Source organism: Ornithorhynchus anatinus, chromosome X1 (genome assembly GCF_004115215.2).
Source record: "Ornithorhynchus anatinus isolate Pmale09 chromosome X1, mOrnAna1.pri.v4, whole genome shotgun sequence".
NCBI lineage: Eukaryota > Metazoa > Chordata > Mammalia > Monotremata > Ornithorhynchidae > Ornithorhynchus > Ornithorhynchus anatinus.
Window position 1 is genome coordinate 113325611 of NC_041749.1, and position 26295 is coordinate 113351905.

The 26295-nt window shown below is 51.0% G+C and overlaps 1 protein-coding gene across 4 annotated transcripts in view; it reads left to right on the forward strand.

Annotated features, from left to right (window-relative positions):
• MAST3 (microtubule associated serine/threonine kinase 3) overlaps positions 1 to 26295 on the forward strand; it is a 96583-nt gene that overhangs the window by 46482 nt on the left and 23806 nt on the right. For 3 of the 4 annotated variants that reach the window (XM_029050400.2, XM_029050398.2, XM_029050401.2), the window contains exons 3-7: positions 22053 to 22141; positions 22801 to 22873; positions 24327 to 24405; positions 25118 to 25275; positions 25992 to 26067. In XM_029050400.2, the coding sequence (XP_028906233.1) occupies positions 22053 to 22141; positions 22801 to 22873; positions 24327 to 24405; positions 25118 to 25275; positions 25992 to 26067 (475 nt within the window). Of the gene's footprint in view, positions 1 to 4203; positions 4510 to 22052; positions 22142 to 22800; positions 22874 to 24326; positions 24406 to 25117; positions 25276 to 25991; positions 26068 to 26295 lie in introns of those variants that run through there. The other variant, XM_029050399.2, reaches the window with a different exon arrangement.

Below are 26295 nucleotides of genomic sequence, written 5' to 3' on the forward strand. Positions count from 1 at the left end.
TGCTGCTTCTCTAAGTGGGCACAAATAAATGCATAAGTGCAAGAGGCAGCTGAAAAGTTGCTAAGAATTGAGAAGCAGGGTGGTCAAGGGAAAGCGCACAGGCCCGAGAGTCAGAGGACCTGGGTTCTAATCCTGGCTCCGCCACTGGCTTGCTGGTGACCTGTGTGCCTCGGTTTCCTCATCTGTTAACTGGGGACTCAAAACCTGTTCTTCCTCCTACTTAGACTGTGAGCCCCATGTAGGACAGGGACTCCGTCCAACCCGATGATCTTTCTACCTACCCCTAGTGTTTAGTATGGTCTTGCTACATAGTAAGCACTTTATAACTGCCATGACTATTATTATTATTAATTGGGGTGCTGAAAACTAGTCCAGGAAAGCTTGTCGGGGGAGGTGGGATTTTAGGAGGGCTTGGAGAGTGGGGAAGGTTGAAGTCTGGAAGATCTTTGGGGGAAGGGAATCCCAATAGAGTACAGACAGGAGGTGGGTTTGGGAGGAGCAAGCAGAAGGTAGCAGACAAGGAGAGCCAATAAATAAGGACAAGATCTGGTAGAGAGCCTTGGAGCAAATGGTTGGAGGTTCTGGTGTGGTGGATAGGGCACGGGCCTGGGAGTCGGAAGGTCGTAGGTTCTAATCCCGGCTCTGCCACTTGTCTGCTGTGTGACCATGGGCAAGTCACTTGACTTCTCTGTGTCTCAGTTTCCTCTGTAAATGGGGATTAAGACTGTGGGCCCCATGTGGGACAGGGACTGTATCTAACCCGATTTGCTCGTATCCACCCTAGCACTTAGTACAGTGCCTGGCACACAGTAAACACTTAACAAATACCTGAATTAGTATCTGCTTGTTGCAGAGGGAGATGGGTAACCACTGGAACTAGAACATATCAAATTGAAATTTCCCCTTTCCTACCATTTTGTCCTTGTTATACCTTCACCACTGCACTCCTTTTTCACTTGCACTCCACACTCAGTTCTGAGCCATTAGTGGCTTTCCCCATGGCAGCGGTGAAGTTAAACTACAGAAGAACTCTCATTTCCCCTTGAAGGCCCTCCCTCACTGGGGTGGGTTGGGGGCTGGGAGGGCAGGAAGGAAGGGCTTGGTTATGATGTGCGGCTTCTCACGGGCTCTTGTTGATATGTTGCTCTTTAGTCTGTACTGTGCAGCCTAGGCCGGCATGGTGAGCTGCACAGAGAGACAGCAGCTGCAGCTCAGAACAATCTAGAAGCATTCTGGTTATGCTGATCTGGGCCGGGGCCATTCCCTCCTACCTTCCCATTCATTCATTCATTCAACCGGTCATATTTATTGAGTACTTACTGTGTGCAGAGCACTATTCTGAGCGCTTGGAATGTACAATTCGACAACAGGTAGAGACAATCCCTGCCCAACAACGGGCGCACAGTCTAACAGTGGGCTCACACCCCCACCACAGTGACTGGTGCGGCCTTTCTAACCACCCAAGGTCAGGCCTGACTGATACTGAAAGGAAGAAAGTGAGGCAGGGGAGATTTCCCCCACCCCTCCAGTATCTGCAGAACCTGGAGGAAACAAGGCCCCGGGGAAGAGTTTCTTAATCTCCAATTTCCTGGCAGAGAAGGGGTGAACACTGGGCAAAGAACCCTTTACCATCCCTTGCAGCAGCAGTTTCCCCAATATGGCTAAATGAATGAGGGAGGGAGTTGGCCTGATTGACATGTGCAGAAACCTGGAAGTCTTAATGGTAGCAGGCGGTTAGGCATGAAAGGAGCCAGTATTCAGAGAGCAGCTTTGCTTGGCTCCACTTAAAACTGGGTGCATGTGCGGAGAGATGGATTTGGTTCCTCGGGTGTGGACTTCTGGAAAAGGCAAATGTGGAAAAACTTCATCACTCGTCTGAGGGAAAACAGCCTGGCCGGCACTGGGGCCGTTTTTCCTGGAGGCACATCTCTGTGGGCCCCAAACCGGGCCAACAAAAACCCCCTGAAGAGGCTCTGTGCTCTTTCCTAGCTATGTGCTGCTGGCGGCAGCCTGTGACCCTGGATGAGGGGGAACGGAGGGGGAAGATCACTGGACTCTTGTGCAGATTGATATGCCTTTGGGCCTTTGATATTTGTCCCACCCTCAGCCCCACAGCACTTACGTACACAGCTATAAATTATTTATTGATATCAGTGTCCTTCTCCCCCTCTAGACTGTAAGCTCATTGTGGGCAGGGAATGTCTCTACCAACTCTGTTGTACTCTCTGTTGTACAGGGAAGCAGCATGGCTGAGTGGAAAGAGCATGGGCTTGGGCGTCTGAGGTCATGGGTTCGAATCCTGGGTCTGTCACTTGTCAGCTGTGTGACTGTGGGCAAGTCACAACTTATCTGTGCCTCAGTTTCCTCCTCTGTAAAATGGGGATGAAGACTGTGAGCCTCACGTGGGACAATCTGATTACCCTGTATCTACCCCAGCGCTTAGAACAGTGCTCTGCACATAGTAAACGCTTAATAAATGCCAACATTATTATTACTCTCCCAGGCGCGTAGAACAGTGCTCTACACATAGTAAATGCTGGATGAAGAAGCAGTGCGGTCTAACGGCTAGAGCACGGGCCTGGGAGTCAGAAGGACCTGGGTTCTAATTCCGGCGCTGCCACTTGTCTGCTTGGGGACCTTGGGCAAGTGACCTCCGTGGAAAGAGCACAGGTTTAGGAGTCAGAGGTCATGGGTTCTAATCCCAACTCTGCCACTTGTCAGCTGTGTGACCTTTAGGCAAGTCACTTAACTTCTCTGTGCCTCAGTTCCCTCATCCGGAAATTGGGGGTTAAGACTGTGAGCCCTTTGGGCAAGTCACTTAACTTCTCTGTGCCTCAGTACCCTCATCTGGAAAATGAGGGTTACGACTGTGAGCCCCACGTGGGACAACCTGATCACCTTGTATCCACCCCAGCGCTTAGAACAGTGCTTTGCACATAGTAAGCACTTAAACACCATCATTATTTCAGTGCTTTGCACATAGTAAGTGCTTAACAAATACCATCATTATTATTATTATTATTCTCTGGGCCTCAGTTATCTCATCTGTAAAAATGGGGATTCAGAGTGTGAGCCCTACGCAGGGCAGGGGCTGCGTCCAACCCGATTAACTTGTATCTGCCCCAGCGCTTAGAACAGTGCCCGGCACAGAGCAGAAGTTAAATTCATTGAAAGTTAATAAATACCATCGTTGATGATGATGATTGATGCTGTGGCCCTGTAGTGAGTTACCAGCTTAGCCAGAGCCACCCTCTGGACCAGGCACTAACCCCAGACAGAGTTTATCCCGCTGACCCCTTGCCCTTCTTCTGGGGAAGATGATATTCTCCCTCACGGAGATCTCTTTGACATCTTAGGAGAAGCGGCCTAGTGGCCTGTGAGTCCGAGGCCCTGGGTTCTAATCCCGCCCCTGTCACTTTCTTGCTGCGTGACCATGGACTTGACTTTAACTTCTCTGCGCCTCGGTCTCCTCAACCGTAAAATGGAGATCCGATATATTTTCTCCCTACTCGGACTGTGGGTCCCACGCTGGCCAGGGACCGCGTCCGACCTAATTAACTTGGAGCTGTGCCGGCGCTTAGAACGGGGTTTGACACACAGCGAGCGCTTGCCGGATACCCTTAAAAAATGGAGACCTAGGAGCCACAGGAAGCCTGCTCTCCTGGGCCCCCGACCTGACCTGCCGCTTCTCCGACCACCGGGCGAGAAGGGAAGGTAGGGAGCCGGCTCGCTACTGCATTTAGAAAGGCCACACCCAGGCGCAGAGCATCAGCCCGCCCCCGAAACCCGGAGGCTCCCGTCCCCGCCGGTAGCCATGGAAACCAGTTCCCGGGGCCGACGCTCCCTGCCCGGGCCCTGAGCCCCAGGAACGGCTGCCGGCCCGAGGCCCGTTGGGCGCGTCGCCTCCGGGTCCCGTTGTAGCTTCCCCGAGCAGCGGAGCAGGGCCGCGGCGCCCGACGTCCCCTCCCGGGCCAGCGGGGGACACCCGGGGATGGGGCTGTCGCCTCCTCCCCTCCAGAGAGCCGGGCGGGAGGTGGGGTCGGCGCCGGCCCCGCCCCTTGCACGTGGGTCGAGGACAGTCCCATCTTCCGCATCCACCCCCCTCAACCCCCCACCCCACCGCCCCCCCCTAGCGGCCGGCCCCGCCTCGCAGGCCCCGGGGGCCCTGGAAGGCTCGGCGCCCGCGCGGGGCCCACGCGCAGCCCCGGGATAAGCGCGCGCCGGTCTCCGGGCCCGGTGCGAGCTGCCCGAGCCCCGGAGGATGGGAGCGAGCCGGGGCCCGGAGCTCCCGGGGGGGGCGCGGCGGCGGCGGCAGCGGCCGCCCATCCAGCGGGCCCACGCTTCCGCGGCGCTTTGATCCAGCCCCTGCGTGTTCCGGGGCCAGGGCAGCTCCCCATTGGAATCCTGGACAAAGGCTAGAAGCATGTCGGACCCCAGCTACTGGACAGCGGTGCTGCCTGGTTACCGGAGCCACCTGGCCAAAGGGGCCCTGCTACAGCGCTCTAAGAGGTGCGGGGGTGAGCGCGGGGGCTGGGAGGGGGAGAAAGAGGCCTCTGGAGCAGATAGATTGCACGAGAGGGGTGGGGGCCGAGCGGCCCTCCAAAATCAGGCGGGCTGAAGTTCTAGAAATTGGACAGCAGCTGGCTAAGCAGGGGAGATCTCAGAAGGTGCCCAACCGGAGTGTTGGGCCTCTGAATATTCATCCGGACATCGTCTCCCCCTCGATGGAACTGTGGGAAGGCCGGGCTAGGATGCCGACACTGGCCAATCACCAGGAAGCAAGCTTCACTGCTGTCTCCAAGCTTAGGGGACCAAATCCTAATGTTGAATTTTCCTTTGGCGTATAGTAGGGTGCCCAGCACAGGGTAGGCACTCAGTCGCCGAGGGTGTATGTGTGTGTGTGTTGGGGTGGGGGGTTTGGGGGAGGGACTCGCCCCCAATCAGCAGCACAACTGGGAGATTCTCTTTTGGTCTCTCCCCAGGCATCCAGAATGGTGCCCTCTCTATTGACCCTCTAGGTTGGCCTGGACCGGGTCCCCATATGGCCTTAGAACAGGGGAAAGGCCTACTGCACCCCAGGAGTCCGGGACCGGTCCCAAGTTTACGTGGAAACATAAGAACGGGAGCCCTCGTCCTGGCTACAGATCTCCCAGGCTCGGGCCAACCAAGGTGCCTCTGTCCCTGGAGACGAGCTCCCTCACCCTGGGATTGGCCAGACCATTGGGGTGGGGGGTGGGAGTCAGGAGGTTGACCTCCCCAAGTTGAGCTCAGTCTCCCCCCTCCCCCCTCCATTGTGCGGGGAGGAGGGATGCTGAAGGAGCAGGGACTCCTTCCTCTTGCTTTTTCATCCTGGCCAGGTGGCTGGGCCCAACGGGAGCAAAAGAGGAATGAAACTGAGACTAGCCCGAATTCTCCTTCCTGACAGAATATGGGGCACTTGCGACTCAGAGACACTCTGGGTTGGCAGAAGGTCCCCAAAAGGCCGGGCCTTGTGGGGTGACGGGAGGAAACGAAGAGGAGGTGATTTCAGTTCATTCATTCATTCAATAGTATTTATTGAGTGCTTACTATGTGCAGAGCACTGTACTAAGCACTTGGAATGTACAATTCAGCAACAGATAGAGACAATCCCTGCCCATTGATGGGCTTACGACAGTCCCCGGGGAAGAAGGACTAGCTGGACTCCAGAGGTGAGGGCTCTATAGGCCTGTGCAGTACTGGAAGCTGCTCCTTCTGTTTCTCTTTGAAGCTACACCTTCCACTTCTGGGAGGGCGAGGCTGGTGAAGTGGTGGCAGAGTCCATTCCTGTATTGCGGAGCCATTCTGGGCTTTCTCAACTCAACTGAGTGTAAACACAGCATCCTTCATTAGTCACAGTAGTGATAATGACAATAATAATAATGGTATTTATTAAACACTTACTAGGGGCTAACCAATGTACAAAGCACTGGCGAAGATATACGATTGTCTAAAGAAACAAAGTCCCTGTCCCGCATGGAGCTCACAGTCTCAGGGGCGGAGAGAACAGGTATTTTAGCCTTATTTTCCAGATGAGGAAACTGAGGCCCAGAGAAGTGGAGTGACTTTCCCAAGGTTACAAAGCAGGCAAGTGATGAAGCCAGAACTAGAACCTGGATCTCCTTGCCTCCCAGTCCTGTGCTTTTTCCACCAGGTCCCACAGCCTGTTACAGTCACTGCACTGGGGATAATGGCTGGTGGTAGTGGCGGTGGGAGCATGTATTGCTGCTTGACGTCGCCGCCGCCTTGCCCTCAGTGTGAGTAAGAGGGGGAAGGTCGGATGAATCACTGTTGGCCAGCTATTGGCTTCTGCCCCAGGAGACCGCACTGGGGACACACAGGAAGGAGCAGAGTCAACCAGGGTGGCTTGTGCCTTGGTGTTTGGTCGAGGGATCTGGGAGCGTGGGTTGACTCTGGCTCCTGGGGTCAACTTGACTCTTCTGGGAAGGAAAGGCTCGTCCCAGAGCCTGGGAAGTAGAGGGTTTGGAAGCAGAGAAGCTTTTTTCTCTCCCTCCCCCCATTCATTCTCTCTCTCTCCCCATCCCCCCCACCCCCCACACTCTCCTCCTTCTGCTTCTTCTCCTCCCTCCTCCCCACAAGCCCTAATAATAATAATGGTGATATATGTTCAACGCTGGAGCAGATAAAAGATAAGCAGATTGGACACAGTCCCCATCCCACATGGGGCTCACAGTCTAAAGGAGAAAGAAAACAGGTATTTATCCCCATTTTACAGATGAGGTAACTGAGGCACAGAGAAGTGAAGTGACTTGCCCAAGGTGACATAGCAGGCAAGTGACAAAGTCGGGATTAGGATCTAGGTCTTCCGACTCACGGGCCTGCTCTCTTTCTTTCTGTGGAGATTCAGGTACCCCGTAGGGGATTTGCCCCCACCTCAATCAAGCCAACTGCCTGTTAGTGTGACCAGGTTGACAGGAGAGTGAGAGTTTATACCCAGTTCTTCCATCACCTGCCTCTTTAGCACACATTTTGGCCAGAATCAGTTGGGGAATTAGGGGACGTTCTTCTAAAAACACACAGCTGGATGCAGGACAACGCCATGTCAGAAAGAATGGCATGTGTAGTGTCGACCAAGGCACTGTAGAACTGAGGGGGTGCAGGGAGAAGGCTGGGTGGGGGGTGAGGGTGGTTGCTGTCATTCATCCTCAGGTGAGAGAAGCTTTTTTTCGTGCAAGAGATTATGGTCTTCTGGGTGGGTGATTCCCGTGGCTGCTCGACTGTCTGAGGGCATGAGCAAGAAAGAGTGCTTGGCTTGACATAGTTCAATTTCAGAAGCCAGTGTGCCCCTGACCTTTCAGGGGTGATAGTTTCCTCCTCCTCCATCCAGAGTGCTGGGAAGCTCACCCTGGCTTTTGAGCCAGGCTTAGGGGAGTCTGCCAGAAGTCTCTACTGATCAGTCAAGCAGTCAATCGGTGGAATTGATTGAGCACTTACTCTGTGCACAGCACTGTGCTGAACACTTGGGAGAATACAGTAGAGTAAGTAGACATGATTTCCTGCCCTCAAGGAGTTTATAATCTAGTGGGGGGGGGGGGGTGGGGGGAGACACACAGACATTAAAGCAAATTACAAGCAGGGGAAACAACCGACTGTAACCCTAAAGACATAATTGCTGTGGGGGTTCGGAGGGGTGGGGTGAGGAACCAGTGCTTAGAACAGTTTCTGGCACATAGTAAGCACTTTACAAATACCATAATTCTTATTATAAGAGCTTATGGGGGTAGGGACTCAGGGGAATGGGTGACATAGAAGGCTGGCATAGTGGTAAGAGCACGAGCCTGGAAGTCAAAAGGTCATGGGTTCTAGTCCCAGCTCTGCCACTTGCCTCTTGTGTGACCTCGGGCAAGTCACTTCACTTCTCTGTGCCTCAGGTACCTCATCTGTAAAATGGGGAGTGAAAACTGTGAGCCCCATATGGAACAGGGACTGTGTCCAACCTGATTTGCTTGTATCCATCCCAGCGCTTGGTACAGTGCATAGAACATAGTAAGCACTTAACAAATGCCACAATTATTATTTGTATTATTATTATTAAGGTTGGAGAGAAGAGACATTAGTCAGGGAAGCCCTCCGGGAGGAGATGTAATTTTAATAGGACTTCGAAGATGGGGAGAGTAGGGCTGCATTGAGGAGAAGCACCATGGTGTAGTGGATAGAGCACAGGCCCGGGAATCAGAAGGTCCTGGGTTCTAATTCCGACTCTGCTACTTGTCTGTTCTGTGTCCTCGGGTAAGTCACTTCACTTCTCTGTGCCTCAGATACCTCATCTGTAAAATGGGGATTAAGACTGTGAGCCCCATGTGGGACAACCTGATAAACTTGTATCCACCTCAGCGCTTAGAACAGTGTTTGGCCCATAGTAAACGCTTAACAAAATACCATTATTATTATTAGCGGCCTGTTGGAAGTGAAGGGGGAGGGAATTCCAGGTAGGAGGGAGATCGTGGATAAGAGGTTGACACGCGAGAGATGATATTGAGGCATACTGAGTAGGTTGGTGTTAAAGGAGCAAAATGTGCAAACTGGGTTGGAATGGGAGAGAGCAAGGATAGGGAGGAGGGAGAGAGTGGATTGAGTGCTTTTAAGTTAATGGTGAAAAATTTCTGCTAATGCAGAGGTAGATAGGCAACCACTAGAGATTCTTGAAGAGGAAGGAGACGGGGACTGAACATTTTTTTAGAAAAATGATCCCCGTAATGAGTGAAGTTTGGACTGGAGTGGGAAGAGACCAAGAGGGAGGTAGCAGGGAGAGTGCAGATTGAGTGTCTCGAAATTGTTGGTGAAGAGTTCATGTTTGACGTGGAGACGGATGGGCAACCATTGGAAGTTTTTAAGGAGTGGGGAGAGAGGCGGAGAACTTTTTTAATAGAAAAATGATCAGTGCAACAAGTTGAATTATGGAATGGTGAGGGGAGAGGCTGGAGGCAGGGAGGTCAAGCAAGGCAGCTGCTGCAGTAGTCGTGGCTCAATGGAAAGAGCATGGCTTTGGGAGTCAGAGGATGTGGGTTCTAATCCCGCCTTCACCACCTATCTGCTGTGTGACTTTGGGCAAGCCACTTTCCTTCTCTGTGCCTCAGCTGTAAATTGGGGATTAAGACTGTGAGCCCCACGTGGGACAACCTGATAAACCTGTATCTACCCCAGTGCTTAAAACAGTGCTCGGCGCATAGTAAGCGCTTAACAAATACCATAATTATTATTATTATTATCAAGAAAGAATATGAAAAGTGCTTGGACCAGCGGTTTGAATGGAGAGGAAGGTAGAACAAGCAGGATATGGTGACTGACCGAGTGAATATGAGGGTCGAAAAAGAGAAGAGTCAAGGATAATGCTGAGGTTGGGGGCTTGTAGTGTTTGGATTTGAACTCGTAGGGGAAAGCCTCCAGGTTCTATATTGTTTGTTATATTGTACTCTTCCAAGCTCTTAGTATAGTGCTTTGCATACAGTAAGCACTCAATAAATACAAATAAATGAATGAGGTTCTGCTCCAGGTGGGCCTAGGTCCCAGCCACAGTGTCCGCAAGGGCCTGGCAAGGTCACCTCCCCCAGGTCTTGAACTTGGCCAGGCCACCTGGCCCCAGGGGAGCGGCTTGCCCTGGTGGCTCTCCCCTTTCCTTCTGACCTCCCCACCACCCAGGAGTGGGGTGTCCTCCTTTCAGGGTGGAATACCACTGCTGTGTCCAAGGAGCTATCCCATATGTGGATTGTCCTCAGCCTTCCTTGCCTGTTCTCTTTCCCCCACCCCCCCTTCTCATCTCACTACACCCCCCCCACACACATACATTTTCCTCCCTGTTTCCTCCATTAAGGGGGAGTGGGGCAAGAACAGACGGAGGGAGAAGGTGCAATTCAAATACATCCTTTCAACACCTCTTTAGCTGCTTGGCTGAAAGAGTCAATGAAGAAGAGGTGGAAACAACCAATCAATCAGTGGTATTTATTGAGTGCCTACTGTGTGACTGTGGGCAAGTCACTTAACTTCTCTGTGCCTCAGTTACCTCATCTGTAAAATGGGGATTAAGACTGTGAGCCCCACGTGGGATAACCTGATTCCCTTGTGTCTACCCCAGTGCTTAGAACAGTGCTCTGCACATAGTAAGCGCTTAACAAATACCAACATTATTATTATTGTTATTATTATTATGGTATTTGTTAAGCGCTTACTATATGCCAAGCACTGTTCTAAGCGCTGGGGTAGAGACCAGGTAATCAGGTTGTCCCACGTGGGGCTCACAGTCTTAATCCCCATTTTACAGATGAGGTAACAGGTACAGAGAAGTTAAGTGGCTTGCCCAAAGTCACACAGCTGAGAAGTGGTGGATCCAGGATTCGAACCCACAACATCTGACTCCCAAGACTGTACTCTTTCCACTAAGCCATGCTGCTTCTCTCTAAAACACTGTAATAAGTGCTTGGGCGAGGGAGAGTACAATGTCCAGAAGTGCTGTGAGATTGGGGGTAGGGTGAACATCAAGTGCTTAAAGGATTATCGATCAATCATATTTATTGAGCGCTTACTGTGTGCAGAACAGTGTATTTAGCACTGGTAGCTTACAGTAGACAGTAAGCGCTCAATAAATATGATAGAATGGATGAATGAATAATGGTATTTGTTAAGCGCTTACTATATGCCAGACACTGTAGTAAGCACTGGGGTGGTTACAAGCAAATTGGGTTGCACAGAGTCCCTGTCCCATGTGGGACTCACAGTCTCAATCCCCATTTTGCAGATGAGGTAACTGAGGCACAGAAAAGTAAACTGACGTGTCCCCAGTCACATAGCAGGCAAGTGGCAGAGACAGGATTAGAACCCATGACCTTCTGATTCCCAGGCACGTGCTCTATCCACTGTGCCATGCTGAATGAGTGAATAAATGAATGAATGAACAGAGTTGGTGGACATGTTCCCTGCTCACAAAGAGTTTATAGTCTAGAGGGAGAGACGAACATTTAAGTAAATTATGGATGTGTACATAAACGCTGTGGGACTGAGGGTGGGGTGACTAAAGGGTACAAATCCAAGTGCAAGGGAGAGGGAATATGGGAAATTAGGGTTTAGCGGGGAAGCGTACAGATCCAAGTGCATAGACAATGCAGGAGGGAATGGGAGTCGGGGAAAAGAGGGCTTAATTGGGGCTCGATTTGTTGTCTGCCGATTTTCATTTCTCTCTGCTCTCCATCACTCTGGATGAAGCAGAATCACTTCTCTCTGCTATTAGAGACCTGACCCCTGCCCAGGCCCACAGGCGTGGTTGAAGAAAGGGGTCAGCCAAGCCCGGGGGGCTGGATACTCCTTCCGCAGGTCAGGCTCCCCCTCACATGCATTGCCAACACCCGCACAGACTGACTACTCCCCTGAGGCCTTTGGTTCATGGCTGCCGGTTTGCAACTTCCTGGTCCTTTATGGTAAAAACACTCTGCCAAGTGGTTGCCGAGATGCCGGGTGATGATAATCAGGTCTCGTCACATCCGTAGACAAATGAGTTTTGATTTTTGTCGACTTGTATTTTCCATTCTGTTTCATCCCCTCAAACCGTCAAGCACAACCAAACAACAAAGGCTACATCCTCAGACCTGCCAGTCTGGTGAGCAGATACAGGCAGAATGGGAGAGGGGAGGCCTTTCCTCCCCTCGCTTTCCCCCCTCACCCCCAACCCTGGAGCCCAGGGCTCATTCCAAACAAGGCTGCTGAGCTGGTTGCTGGGGACCGGGCCACCTTGGAGCTGTGAGAGGCAGAGTAGTCAGAAACCGGAAGTATCCAAGTCAAAACTTTGTTTTCACCTTTGAAACCCACAAACGCGGGTTTAATTTGGGTGTCAGGCGGGGCGGGGTTTTGTGTGTTTGCCGTCCAGGAAGAAGAGAAGCAACATACAATGAGTCAACTGTCTGAGCCAGTGCTCTTCGGGCTTATGCGTCTAACTGCTAGGAAATAATCACCCCGTACGTGAAGTCTGCTGTCCAGCTGGATTTACGATGCTAATTTCTGGGTGGTGGTTGTGGTAGTGTTGTTGATATGGGGTCCAGAAAGCAGTGAATTTGAGGACAGGAACGGTGAAAGAGGAAAGTAGTGTAAGAACCAGACCTGCTCTGTTCACCACATGGGTGACACCTCCTGGTGTTTTCTCGATTCCTCCCTCCTTTTGGGACCATCGGACCGGCCTGCAGGTGAGAGGAAACTCCACTGTGAGTGTGTGTGTGGCCATGTTCCTGGAAGCGCGGCCCAGGCCCCATTCTGGGCCAGTGGGACCCTGGGGTTCTGGGGTTCAGGACGGGCCAGAACCAGAAGATCCAGTCCATGCTGGGCTCCTTCTGGGAAAGACTGGGTCGAGCCGAACCGATCCTTAGGGCCACCTGAGGAAAAGTCATTTTTCTGGACCTGAGAAAGGTGGCACCATTATGCCTATTACAGCAGGGCCATTTAGTAACTGTTCCATGATGCTGATGATGATGACAGTGAGCTGAACTCCCTGTTCAAGACTCCCACAAAAACAACTGCCCTCCACCACCTCCCTGTTCTCAAGGTGAAGTAGTGATAGCATGTATGTAAGTATGGAGCGCTTACTCTGTACAAAGTTCTCTACTTAGAGCTGGGGAAAAAGAGACCCTGATGAAAATTAGTCAAAGTCCCTGGCCCCCGAGGGTCTCCCGATCCAAGCTCCCAGTAGTTTCTCCCTTCCATCAGTGCTCTTTACTTCCAGAGACCTTTTGCAGGGAACCGTCACTGCCCCACCCCCAAGTTCACCCCCCAAACACTCCAATCTTCCTCTTTCCTTTCCTGCCGCCTCACCTCCTTCTTTCCCTCCCCCAACATGCTGTGCAGCCATTCTGCAGTCAGGTGCCATTCTACACTCTGGAGTACTAATTTGCTTCTGACTCTGCATGTGCTGAGCAGTGCGACAGCAGAGAGAAGGTGGGATCAAAGAGATGAGGGGAACAGGAGCTTGTGTGGCCTGGAAGCCTGGGGTGGGGGGGCTCTGGGGGACCAAGCGAGGCCTGGGACCCACAGATCTGGTCAAGAGAGGTGAGAACAGGTAGAGAGGAAAGTTAACCAAGTGGGCGCTCATTAATGCTGCTGCCACTATTACTACTGATTATTTGATTATTTTATATCTTCCCTGGCGATTAGAACGGTGCCTGACACATAGTAAGTGCTTAACAAATACCACGATTGTTATTATCACTATATTGTTACTACCTTTACTACTATAACCACTGCTATTATTTTTTATTGTATGTGTTAAGTGCTTACTTGTGGCTTAGAGGATAGAGCACGAGCTGGGAGTCAGAAGGACCTGGGTTCTAGTCCCGGCTCTGCCACTTCTTTTTTGTGTGACCTTGGCCAAGTCCCTTAACTTCTCTGGCCCTTGATTACCCCATCTGTAAAATGGGGATTAAGAGTATGCACCCCATATGGGACAGAGACTGTGTCCAGCCTGATTAACTTGGGTCTAGCCCAACACTTAGAACAGTGCTTGGCACATGGTAAGTGCTTAACAAGTACCATAATCATTATTATTATTATTATTATTATTATGTGTCAAACACTGTTCTAAGCACTGGGGTCAATCATATTTATTGAATGCCTACTATGTGCAGAGCACTGTACTAAGTGCTTGGGAGAGTACAGTATAACAAACATAACAGAAACATTCCCTGCACACAACGAGTTTGCATCTAGAGGGGGACATAGATGTTAATTACAGGTATGTACATAAGTGCTTTGGGGCTGGGAGAGGGGATGAACGAAGGGAGCAAGTTAGAGTGACACAGAAGGGAGTGGGAGTAGAGGAAAGGAAGGCTTAGTCAGGGAAGGCCTCTTGGAGGAGATGTGCCTTAAATAAGGCTTTGAAGGTGGGGCAAGTCATTGTCAGATATGAAGACAGAGGCCATTCCAGGCCAGAGGCAGACCAAGGGCGAAAGGTCAGTGATGAGATAGACGAGATTGAGGACCAAAGTGTGCGGGCTGAGTTGTAGTAGGAGAGTAGCAAGGTGAGGTAAGAGGGGGCAAGGTGATTGAGTGCTTAGGTTGGACATAGTCCCTGGCCCGCATGGAGCTCACAGTCCAAGTAGGCATGGGAACAGGAGAACTGAGGCAGAGAGAAGTTAAGTGAGTTGCCTGAGGTCACAGAGCAAGCATTTGGCAGAACCAGGATTAGAACCCAAGTCCTCTGATTTCCAGGCCTGTGCTGTTTCCACTAGGTCGTGCTGCAATAACAACCCTATTAATGCTCTAATCTTATATTTTGGCCTTTACGCAAGCTGTGATTTTTGAGTCCTTTTTTTAAAAAAAGTAGAAAAATATCTTGAGACTTCAGGGTAACCTTGCGGCAGACTGTTGATACACACATGTCCCGTCTTTTTCCACTTATGTATGACAGGGTGGGGATTTTTCAGGGCTTAGAGAGTAATGATCAGGGTTTATTTTTTACATTTGGGTACAAGTGGGGTTTAAATTTCCAAAGTATTGCACTTTATTTTCTCCTACTTTTATTATTCTCTGCAACAACATCTGTGTGGCTAATGTTTCTTCAGTAGTATTACTCTTTTCCAACGTTGGCAAATTATGCCAGTAACCAAATCCTTGCTCAGTGTCCCAGCCCCACATTGGCACCCTTTAGCCATTGCTTAAACTTAATGTTTTGGGCTTCATGCTGAAATGAGAAGAATGATGACACTCAGACAAGAGATAAGCAAAAATGGACCCAGAACGCCATTTACCCAAGGAAATGCCAGACTCTCTACAGAGTGGGGAGAAGGAAAATCTGCCAGAAAAAAAAATACTTAGGTCTGGCACATTGAAAATGGGTCAACCTTCCCGATATCCCATTCCAAAAGGCATGGCGATTCTGTTGACGACAGTGGAGATATTCATAATTCATCACTTAAATGGATGCCTATTGGAAAAGACATGGGACTGGGAATCACTACTACCGCTGTACAGATGACTCCCAAATCTACCTCATAAGCCTCGACCTCTCACCTTCTCTGCAATCTTGCAGTTCCTCTTGCTTCCAGGACTTCTCTACATGTATGTCATTACTGACTCGTCAAGCTTAACATGTCCAAACTCCTCAACTTCCCTCCCAAATCCTCTCACCTAATTTCCCATCACAGCTTGACAATATCGCCATCCTCCCTCTCTTTCAGGCCTGCAATCATTGGCAGCATCCTTCACTCCTCCCTGTCCTTTAAATCCCCATATTCAGTCTGTCACCAAATGCTGTCATTTTGCCCACAGCATTTTCATGATCCCCTTGGTCCTTTTTATCCTGGCTGCTGCAAGGCTGATCCAGATACTTGTCATATCCCAGCTGGACTACTGTATTAACCTCCTCGCTGACTTCCCTACCTCCAGTCTCTCCCTTTCCAGTCCATAAGTCACTCTGCAACCCAGATCATTTTCCCTAAGCATTGTTCTGCACACATTTCCCCATTCCTGAAAAGCCTCCAGTGGTTGCCTATTTTTCCCTGCATCAAGCAGAAACTCCTGACAATTGGCTTTAAGACACTCAATCAGCTCCCTCCCTCCTACTTATCTTCCCTCCTCTTCCATTACACCCTAGCTTGCACACTTCATTCCTCATGCTAACCTACTTATTATTATTATTTTAGTTGAGAGTTGACTATATGTCAAGCACTGTTCTAAGCACTGGGATGGACACAAGTTAATCAGGTTGGACACGGTCCCTGTCCCACATGGGGCTCACAATCTAAGTAGGGAGGAGAATGGGTATTGAATCCCCATTTTTCAGTTGAGGAAACTGAGGCACAGAGAAGTTAGGCAACTTGCCCAAGATCACATAGCAATTGGCAGAGGCAGGATTAGAACCAAAGTCCTCTGACTCCCAGGCCTGTGCTGTTTCTCACTAGGCCATGCTGCCTCTCTGGGCCTTGCTGGGCCTTGTTCTTGTCTCTCCCGTCACCTGGAACTCCCCTCTTCACATCCAGCAGACCGCTGCTCTCCCCTTCTTCAAGGCTCTTATGAAACCACATCTCCTTCTTCACTGATTAATCTCTCATCTCCCCACTTTATATCCTCCCTAAATGTTTTTTAATGGTATGTGTTGAGCACGTACTATGTGCCAGGCACTGTTCTAAGCGCTGGGGTAGATGCAAGGTAATCAGGTTGGACAAAATCCATGTCCCACATGGGGTTCACAGTCTTAATCCCCATTTTACAGATGAAGTAACTGGGGCACAGAGAAGTTAAGTGACTTGCCCAAGGTCACACATCAGACAAGTAGAGAAGCAGTGTGGCCTAGTTGAAAGAGCATGGGCTTGGGAGTCAGACCGCCTGGGTTCTAATCCCTGCTTACCATTGCTCTGCCAATTACTTGCTGTGTGACCTTGGGAAAGTCACTTAATTTCTCTGTGCCTCAGTTTCCTCAACTGTAAAATGGGGATTCGATGCCTGTTCTCCCTCCAACTGTGAGCCTCATGCGGGACAGGGACTGTGTCCGACCTAACTGACTTGTACCCATCCCAGTGCTTAGAACAGTGTTTGAAGCATAAAAAGCACTTAAGTACCATAAAAAAACCACACACACAAGTGGGAGAACTGAAGTTAGAACCCAGGTCCTTCTGACTACCAGGCCTGTGCTGTATCCACTAGGACATGCTGCTTCTCTATTGCCACTTTACCACCACCTAGGACCTTGGATATTCACACATCTCCATAGTGTTTGGCACATAGTAAGCGCTTAACGAATACCATCATTATTATTATTTATTAAACACTTACTGTATTTAGAGCACTTTATTAAGTTCCAGGAGAGAATACATATGTGAGAATTAGCATGGTCCCCTGTCCCGCGGTGGGGGGGGGGGCACAGGGGAGAGGAGAGTGGCTCACAGTCTAAGAGCTTTTAAGTGCATCTTTAACTCGGATACTTTCTATTTGTTGTTTATTTCAGCGTCTGTCTCTCCCACTAGATCGTAAGGTCCTCGAGGGCAGGAATCATGTCTACTAATTCTATTGTGCTTTCCCAAACCGTGGCTTAGTGGAAAGAGCCCGGGCTTGGGAGTCAGAGGTCATGAGTTCTAATCGCGACTCCGCCACTTGTCACCTGTGTGACCATGGGCAAGTCACTTAACTTCTCTGTGCCTCAGTTACCTCAACTGTAAAATGGGGATTAATAATAATAGTAATAATAATACTGTTGGCATTTGTTAAGCACTTACTATGTGCAGAGCACTGTTCTAAGCGCTGGGGGAGATACAGGGTAATCAGGTTGTCCCACAGGCTCACAGACAATCCCCATTTTACAGATGAGATAACTGAGGCACAAAGAAGTGAAGTGACTTGCCCACAGTCACACAGCTGACAAGTGGCAGAGCCAGGATTCAAATCCATGACCTCTGACTCCCAAGCCCGGGCTCTTTCCACTGAGTCACGCTGCTTCCCAAGACTGTGAACCCCATGTGGGACAACCTCATTACCTTGTATCCACTCCAGTGCTTAGAACAGTGCTTGACACATAGTAAGCGCTTAACAAATACCAACATTATTATTATGGTGCACTGATCATAAGCACTCTGTAAATATGATTGATTGCTGTGTGACCATGGACAACTCATTTAACCTCTCTGTACCTTAGTTTCCTCCTCTGTAAAGTGGGGAGAGGATATCTGCTACTCCTACTCTGTTTGGGCTCAATCAATCAATGGTATTGACTGAACACTTACTCTGTGCAGAGCACTGTACTAGTAGACGTGTTCCTTGCCCTCAAGGAGCGTACAGTATAATGGATCTGATTGTATTGTATCGCTCTCCATACTTAACACAGTGAGTCATTCAGTAAATGCCAGGGCTAATAAATGTGCTAAAGCAACTTGTCAGCCGTGCCAAAATTAGGGTGAATTTGTAAAGTGACTTAAGTACATCTGAGCAGTGAATGTGTTAAAAACCGTACCTTTAAAAAACATTACATTTTGGGGATTTCACCCTCATTTTTAGGGAAATGATTTGAGGGGTAGAAAGCCCCTGTCGTATTCGTAGAAGCAGGAACTGTATATTGTGGAGAATTAAACAAGTGAGCACATCTGGATGAGCTGAGAGAAGGACCAGGGAGAGACATGAGGAAAGACTGAGGGCCTCTTGCCTTTTCTTCAGGGGGAGACGGGGGCCGGAGGGGGGGGGGTGTGGCGGGGGGGCGGTGAGGGGAGGGTTAGTATTTTCAGCTCTCCTCCCTTGTACATCTGCATCGCTGTGCTGACAGAGGCAGGGTGGGTGCAGCCAAAAGGTCTAGAGCTCAATCTGTGTGGTGTTCCACGTGGAAGTAAAATGGCGGAGCAAACCTGGGGTGCCCTCCCCCTTCCCTTTCACTGGAGCCTGTCCTAGGCCAATAAATCACTTCTGGACTCTTGAAATGACTTGTTTGGCTCTGCTAAGGGAGTGGATTCATTTGCAGTCGGGAGACAAGCCAACAGAAGGATGTAAAAACCAAGCTGGCTTGTTGGGAGAAGCGGGGGGGGGGGGACGGACGGGGACGGGGACGGGGGGGGGGGGGGCGCTGTGGGATGTCAGTGCTGCTTGGATTAACCCTGATCTCTAGCCCTAGCACAGGGTGAGTCAGAAGCAAAACTGTCCCTTGTCCTTATTAAGGGTTCCTCTACTGGTGGTTAAACTGTTGATTTCTCGCCCCCCACCCCACGGCTTTTATTTGGTACTTACTGTGTGCTAAATGGTGGGAAAGATAGAAGATAATCACTTCAGACAGTCTCTGTCTTATTGGGGATCACAAAGTAAAAGAGGGAGAGCAGGTATCTTTTTGTTAGCCAGACCCCAAGGGGCTCCTCCCCTTGTTCCTCTTCGTAGACCTGTGCTTTTGGGTACTAGCCTGAAGCAGATCTAAGTGTTGGTTAACATCCCCTTTATCCTCTAGCAAGAAACATAATCCATTGTATAAACAGAGTTAAGTTTATTGCCCGGGATCACATTTATTATCATCATCATTATTTTGTAATTTGTTAAGCGCTTACTATGTGCCAAGCACCGTACTAAGTGGTAGAGTAGATACAAGATAATCAGGTAGTTCACAGTCCCTGTCCCACATGGCGCTCCCGACCTAAGTAGGAGGGAGAACCCATATTGAATCCCATTTTACTGATGAGGAACCTGAGACCCAGAGCAGTGAAATGAAAGCCCAAGGTCACACACAGAAGGTAAATGGCAGATCTGGGATTAGAACCCAGGTCCTAGGACTCCTAGACTCGGACTCTTTTCACACTAGGCCACGCTACTTCTGGAGAAGCAGCGTGGCTCAGTGGAAAAGAGCACGGGCTTTGGAGTCAGAGGTCATGGGTTCGAATCCCAGCTCTGCCACTTGTCAGCTGTGTGACTGTGGGCGAGTCACTTCACTTCTCCGTGCCTCAGTTCCCTCATCTGTAAAATGGGGATTAACTGTGAGCCCCACGTGGGACAACCTGATTCCCCTGTGTCTACCCCAGCGCTTAGAACAGTGCTCTGCACATAGTAAGCGCTTAACAAATACCAACATTATTATTCTTTTTATTACCAGCAGTTTGCGTGAGCACTGTCCAGAGAGCGCACCTAGCATGTGCTTGTATGTTACATACATTTGGCATGACCATTCAAATGGGTCTCTCGTGATGTAAAAATTGTCATCTTTGCCACTGGTCATGTTCGGTGGCCATGGTGAGATCACAGGTCAGCTCTCAGGTCTTCAGTTCTACCTCAGTTGGCAGCGGGGCTTCTCAATTTCCAGTTGACACCAGGAAATTCCTCTCTGCATTGTCTTGAGGCAACCTTGGGGCTTTGCACACGATTCACTTTATTGCTGTTATCTTGAGCTAATTACCTTGGGAATGGTGAACCTCACCCCAACCCCCACCAGAGGCACCTCAACATTAATTCATTTTGGGTCGTACTTGCTTACTGTGTGCCAGGGACTGTTCCAAGTGCTGGGGTAGATACAAGGTAAATGAGTTGGACAACAGTCCCTGTTCCAGATGGGGCTCACAGTATAAATTGGAGGGAGGGGGATTTAATCTCCATTTTGCAGATGAGGAAACTGAGGCACAGAGAGGCTAAATGACATACTCAAAGCCACACAGCAGACAAGTGGTGGAAAGGGGACTAGAATCTGGCTCTTCTGACTTCCAGCCGCGGCCTCATCCACACTGCCAAACTGCCTTTCCCAGCCTCTCCGATCGATGGCTTGATAAAGATTTAAGTGAAGTTAAACTAAGTTGATGATCTAGAAGTCATTATCTCTGGGCTTTTGGAGAAAATATAAGGCCGTAAAACAATCAATGGTACTTATTGAGTGTTTGCTGTGTGTAGAGCACTGAATTAAGCACTTGGCAGAGGACAGTACAATAGAGTTGTTAGACACTCTCCCTGCCCTCAAGGAATTTAGAATCTAGCGGGGGAGTCAGACATTAAATTGTATTACTGGTAGGGAAGGCTACAGAGGATAAAGAAAGGTAAGTACGAGTAAGTGCTGCAGAAGGTGGTTTTAGGGGGTCCAGACTTAGAGGGGGTGAGGCTATGCAAGAGGCCAAATCACCCTCCCCTTTTCCAGCCCATTTGTGGGTTTCCGTTTCTGTTTTGAAAGCAGACTCTCATCACAGTGCTCTGCCTGAAGAAGACCCCCAGGACATTCAGTGTGACCCACTTCATCATTCAAGCCGAAGTGTTGTCTCCATTCAGGTTTTCCCACGCAGCCTGTGCCTTAGGGCTCTCGAAATCATTTCAGTCACCTCAGTGGATTAGGCTGTGTCTTTCTCAGGAGGGATGCAAGCCCCCCTCCCCTGCCCTTGCAGTGGCAGACAGCACTGTGCAGGAGACACTGAGGGCTTCCTGCCTCACCAGGTGGCCACGATAGGCTTTTCCACAAGGCATTTGCTGGCCCTCGGTACTTAAACTTTCCGATCCTGCTAGAAAGCAGAAAGGGACACAGCTTCTGGGTCTGGGATATGGGGAGGGATTTAAGTGGATCAGCACTGCATGGAGTGTTTGGCAGATTTTGGGGGTGAGGAAGAGCTGTTAAGGTGTCAAGATGCATCCGGATTTGCTACACCAGAGCCATTCCCCGGTGATTGGCGTGTGCGTGTGTGCGTGCATGCATGGGTGCATGTGGGGAGGGGGAAGGGGAGGGGGCGGAGGGGAAAACTCCTCTTGACTTTTCTCTGCCAACGCACAGCTTTTGTGTCCCTGCAAGGGATCTGTTCTTTCACACTAAGTGACAGATAACGAACTATGGCTAGTCCAACATGAGGTGGGGAGAGGGGGAGGGGGAGGGAACAGCTGCTCTTCCATTTCAGAGGCCAAGGCAACAGAGCAGGAAAGGAAAATGAATCCCAATGAATTCATTGTCACCCAGGTGTGGGGTTAAGGGTGCAGTGGGAGGGAGGGCATCCTTTTCTCAGGGTTTTCTAAAGTGGCCTCTCTCCCGCTCACCCCCCTTGCACCTACCCTCCTCTCCCTCACCTCCCCACCTCTCAGGAGGGTTCACTTCAAACCAAGACCACCCCAGCCTCCCCTACGCGCATGCAAACGCGCACACAAACACACACCACACACCACATACCACCGCCCGCCCCCCCCCACCCCCCCCCCCACACTTTTCCAGGCAGAGAAAGGCCTTTGGAAAGGACACTGAAGTAGATAACAAAGCAGCCTCTTGTGGAGCTGGCACAGTTGGCATTCAGCTGCTTCCTTAGGTTGTGCATTTTTCTCCTCCTCTCCTCAGCCCCCTGATTGTGTTGCTCAGGGCCATGGGCCAGGGTAGACGTGGAGGGCCCATAGAACCTGGCCCGAGGACACCACCTTCTGTGTTTGCTGGCCAAAAGGCCGAGAGGAAAGGTGGAAAATTTTGGCTCCAGCCCTGGTTTAGGGGGCCTGTGGCCTCAGAGCAAGTGAGAGACGCTGCACGGTGGAGGCCTGAGATGGCTGAAGGAAGAGCTTGCTGATCTTGGGGCATTGTGGGTATTTCTTCCTTGCCCATTTCTCGTAACCACCCCATCCTCTCGTGTCTTCATTTCTAGTTGTCGGAGCAGCAACAGGAAGAGCCTGGTAGTAGGCACGCCATCGCCAACCCTCTCCCGGCCACTGTCCCCGCTCTCGGTGCCAACGGGTAAGAGTGCAGAAGTGCCTCGGGGCAGTGGGCTTGGCAGAATGAGTGGGCCACAGGGAAAATCTGTGGACCTCTGATGTAGCTTCTTCGCCCTTCCCTTCTGGGAAAAGGGCCCTCCAGTTGCCACACTTGGGCCCTTTGTTTCCCCTTTAGGGGAGGACAGAGTCTTGGCGTGAAGGACTTAGGCATTTCTGCAGGTGCTGGGGAGGCCAGGACTTCAGGGTGCTGACCGCAGATCAAGCTCTCTCACAGCTAGGAATAGATTTGGAAGTCCTGACCCCCAGCTTCTGAGTCCACATGCCCCCCGGGAGAAACAGGGAAGGGCTGGATGGTTTGACAGGGATGCATTTCTTGGGTAAGAATAAGAAGGTCAGCCCACGCATGGGACCACTGTATTGCACAGTGGTCTGTCTCCATGGCAACAGGATGCCGTGAGGAGCCGTACTCTGGTTGCCCTCTTGAACATCCAGGCTATGGCTGCATTCCTGACTTTCCCTCTGGAACCCCTGGGAGCCATTTTCCTGGAAAGTTCTGCAGGCGAGAAATGGGAACAGCCTTCAGAATCCGATCAGACTGGGACTGGGGTTGAACTCAAGGAAGATTGAGCAAGCCGGTTCCTGGCTCACTCTGTGATCTCTTTTCTGACCTCTTTCCCCCAGCCGGGAGCAGCCCTTTGGACAGCCCCCGGAATTTTTCAACCAGCACGTCTATCAATTTTCCCTTTGCACGCAGGTAAGTTTCTTCCCATTATCCCTGGGAGCTAGCTGTTAATTAGGGAATATGGAAGCAGTGGGTGGTAGGGGTAGGATGCCTTGTGGATGGTCTAGCTGATCAGATCTGCCTTTCACCTCTAGAGAGAAATAATGAGAATCTGAGTCAGATGGTGCCTGGTGGTCACAGGCACCTGGGCTGCTCTATCTCAACTTCCCTGCAACCTTCTACTTGCCACTGGGCCAGAGAGGCCGGGTCTTCAGCAGCTCAGGGCAGAGTTGCAGCATTTTGGTCTTCCATTACTCTATCTCTCAGTGGCCCCCAAAACTACATTCTTTAGGGCAAAGGAGCCATTTGGGGGCTGCCTCTATCTTCCACTCTCCGAGGCTTGGAAGGGAATGGGGAGACCAGAGTGGTCTCCAAGCTAAAGGCACAAAGCAGGACCCCATAACTGCCCCACCTGGGCACAGAAGTGTCCCCTCCCCTCCCAGGAGGAATCTTTGCGCCTGGCTGCTGGGCGAGACACTTCGTGAAGAAGCTGCCAGGGCTTAGTCGAGCTTCAGCTCTTAAATACCTTCTTCTCCTCCTGCTTCTTTCTTTCTTCCTTTCTTTCTTTCCTTCTTTCTTCCTTTCTTTTTTTCTTCCTTTTTTTCTTGTTTTCTTCTCACCCTTGTCTCTTTCCTCCTGTCACTCGGGTTTCCTTTCCTCTTCCTGGCTGATAAATCTCCAATCCTCCTGTAGCCAGGCGCCTCGGAGTGACAGGTAATTTCTGCAGAGAATGAAATCCCGCTGGGGTGAGAGGTACAGGAGGATGGCAGAGAACGAAGGAGAATGGGGAGAGAGAGGGAGAGAGAGTATGAGAATGTATATGTGTGTATGAGAGATAGAGAAATAGGGAATGTCTGATGACCTGGGGAGGGGAAATGGTGCATGATGGTCTCCAACTGACTTCAGCACCGGAGTTTTAAAGGGTGAGAGAGGAAGGTGGGAAGGAGAAGGCTTCTTCTGGAGCTGACTGCCTTTGTCATGCAACATCCAGAGCTGACCTACCAGTGTCGCCCGGTGGATTCCTCTGACCCACAGTTAGGACTTAGGGATGAGACTGAATTGAGCTTGGTGACTGGCTTCCAGAATCTCTCTGCCACCCAGATGGAAAAGGCTACATCCCATGGATCCCTGAAAGAACGCTGCCTGCAGACTGAGGCCCAAACGCTAATCTACTTTAAAGCAGTTTGGGATTGGTGGGCGACATCCTAGAGTGTGAGCACCCCATTGGCTTGAAGTGGATTCCTGTGCTTATGATGGGGTTGGCAGGGAACAGAGACCGCTCAGGTAGAGGACCTCCAAAAGCGGATGCTCCTACACAGAAAAAATCATTGCTGTGCAATAGAGCCTGGGCCCCTTTGCTGGTTAGACTCGCCAGGACTCACTAATGCCCATGAACCATTTCCTTCCCCATGCTCTCTCCTTCCAGGGCTGATGGCCGCCGGTGGTCACTGGCGTCACTCCCCTCTTCTGGCTATGGGACCAACACCCCCAGCTCCACAGTCTCGGTAAAACTCTATACCCTGGTCCAGGGCCCGGGGGAGGGAGTCGGAGGCAGTGGCTCGCTCAGAGAAAAAGCCGGGGGGGTGGGGGCGGTGGGCAGGGTAGAGGGCATCTGCGGACACCCTTCCCTTGTGGTCCCTTGATGAAGTCTGCTTCCAATGTCATCAGTTTTCCTGGACAAATCCCAGAACTCTGTGTCCTGGGGGATTTGCTGAAAACGTGGGGGTGAATCTTAGCCTAGGGCGTCGGACCCTGCAAGGTCCCTGCAGCTCTCCAGGCAGCCCAGAGTGAGGAAGAACCAGCATCGCTCCAGAGAACCTCCTCAGCTTACGTGCTCACAGATGACAATCAATCAGTTGTGTTTATTGAGCTCTTACTATGTGCGGAGCACTATCGTAAGCACATGGGAGAGAACAGTATAACAGAGTTGGTAGACATGTTCCCTGCCCACAACGATCTTACAGTCAAGGAAAGGGGGAAGGTTCTCCACGCGTTTGTCCCCAGTGACTCAACCGGGGCTTCTCCAACATAGACTCGGAGGCCAAGAAACCTGAGGGGAAACCGGCAGCCCCCAGCAGGGCGAGACCCCCAGCCCCTCAGACACACAAGGCTCAGGCTGGGAGTGCAGTGACCAGGCAGGCTGTGGGATTAAGGCCCAGCCCCCTTCACCATCAGGTTGGGCTGCACCCAGACTCGTCATGCCTCTCTCCCGCACAGTCATCGTCATCCTCCCAGGAGCGACTCCACCAGCTGCCGTACCAGCCGACCCCTGACGAGCTGCACTTCCTGTCCAAGCACTTCCGCAGCACGGAGAGCGTCACCGACGAAGATGGGCGCCGGTCACCCTGTATGCGCCCTCGCTCCAGGAGTCTCAGGTAGGAAGGGGCGACAGGTCGGGGGCCTTCCTCTGTGGTCTCCTTACCAGGTGGAATCCTGGCTCTACCTGTCCCTCTTCCCTCCTCAGCTCTGGGGATTTGACAACACCACAGGCTCCATGCACAGCAGTGGTCTCCACTTAAGTCCTGGGCCTGCAGGAGCTGGGGGTACAGAATAATAGTAATAATGGTACTTGTTAAGCATTTACTATGTGCCAAGCATTGTTCTAAGTGCTGGAAGAAACAGCAGAGACACCGACCTGGCAGTCAAGATGGTTGATGCCAGTGTTGTAGAGCCCCGCACCTGCCCCTCCCCGCACAGAAGAGAAAACCAAGGTCTCCTAGCCACCCTGCATGGGGGCTTTCTGGAGTCCTGTTTGGCCAGAATGCCGGACCGCCACAGCCCGTAGGGGATGGCTGGGACTCAGACCCGAGGTGGTCCCAGCTGTGCTGGGGAGGGAGGGGAGGCAACAGCAGCAACAGGTCTCCTGTAAATCCTATCCGCCGCAACAGGACAGCCATCAAGGGGTGGAACTTCCACCCTTTAAGCCCTCCCCCTCCCCGTTCCTCCCCGCGCCCCTGGTGAGGGAGCAGATGTGTACTCGACCATGCCAGAAACAGCATTGTCCAAGCAACGGTGAAACAGCAGTCCCCTGACTACTCCACTGCCCAAAGACACGCAGCTTCATTGGGTGTGGGTGTCTCTTTCCTCTCAGCCCTGGACGAACAAGTGGAACATTTGACAATGAGATCGTGATGATGAACCATGTCTACAAAGAGCGATTTCCCAAGGTAAGCGCCTGGCCCGCATGAGGGGACAAATGATAATAATAATAGTATTTGTTTAGCGTGTACTAGGTGCCAAGCACTTTACTAAGCACTGGGGTAGATACAGGATAAACAGGTTGGACACGATCCCCAGCCCTTATAGCGCTCAAAGTCTAAGTAGAAGGAAGATGGATATTGAACCCCCATTTTACAGATGTGGAAACTGAGGCGCAGAGGACTGAAGTGATTTGC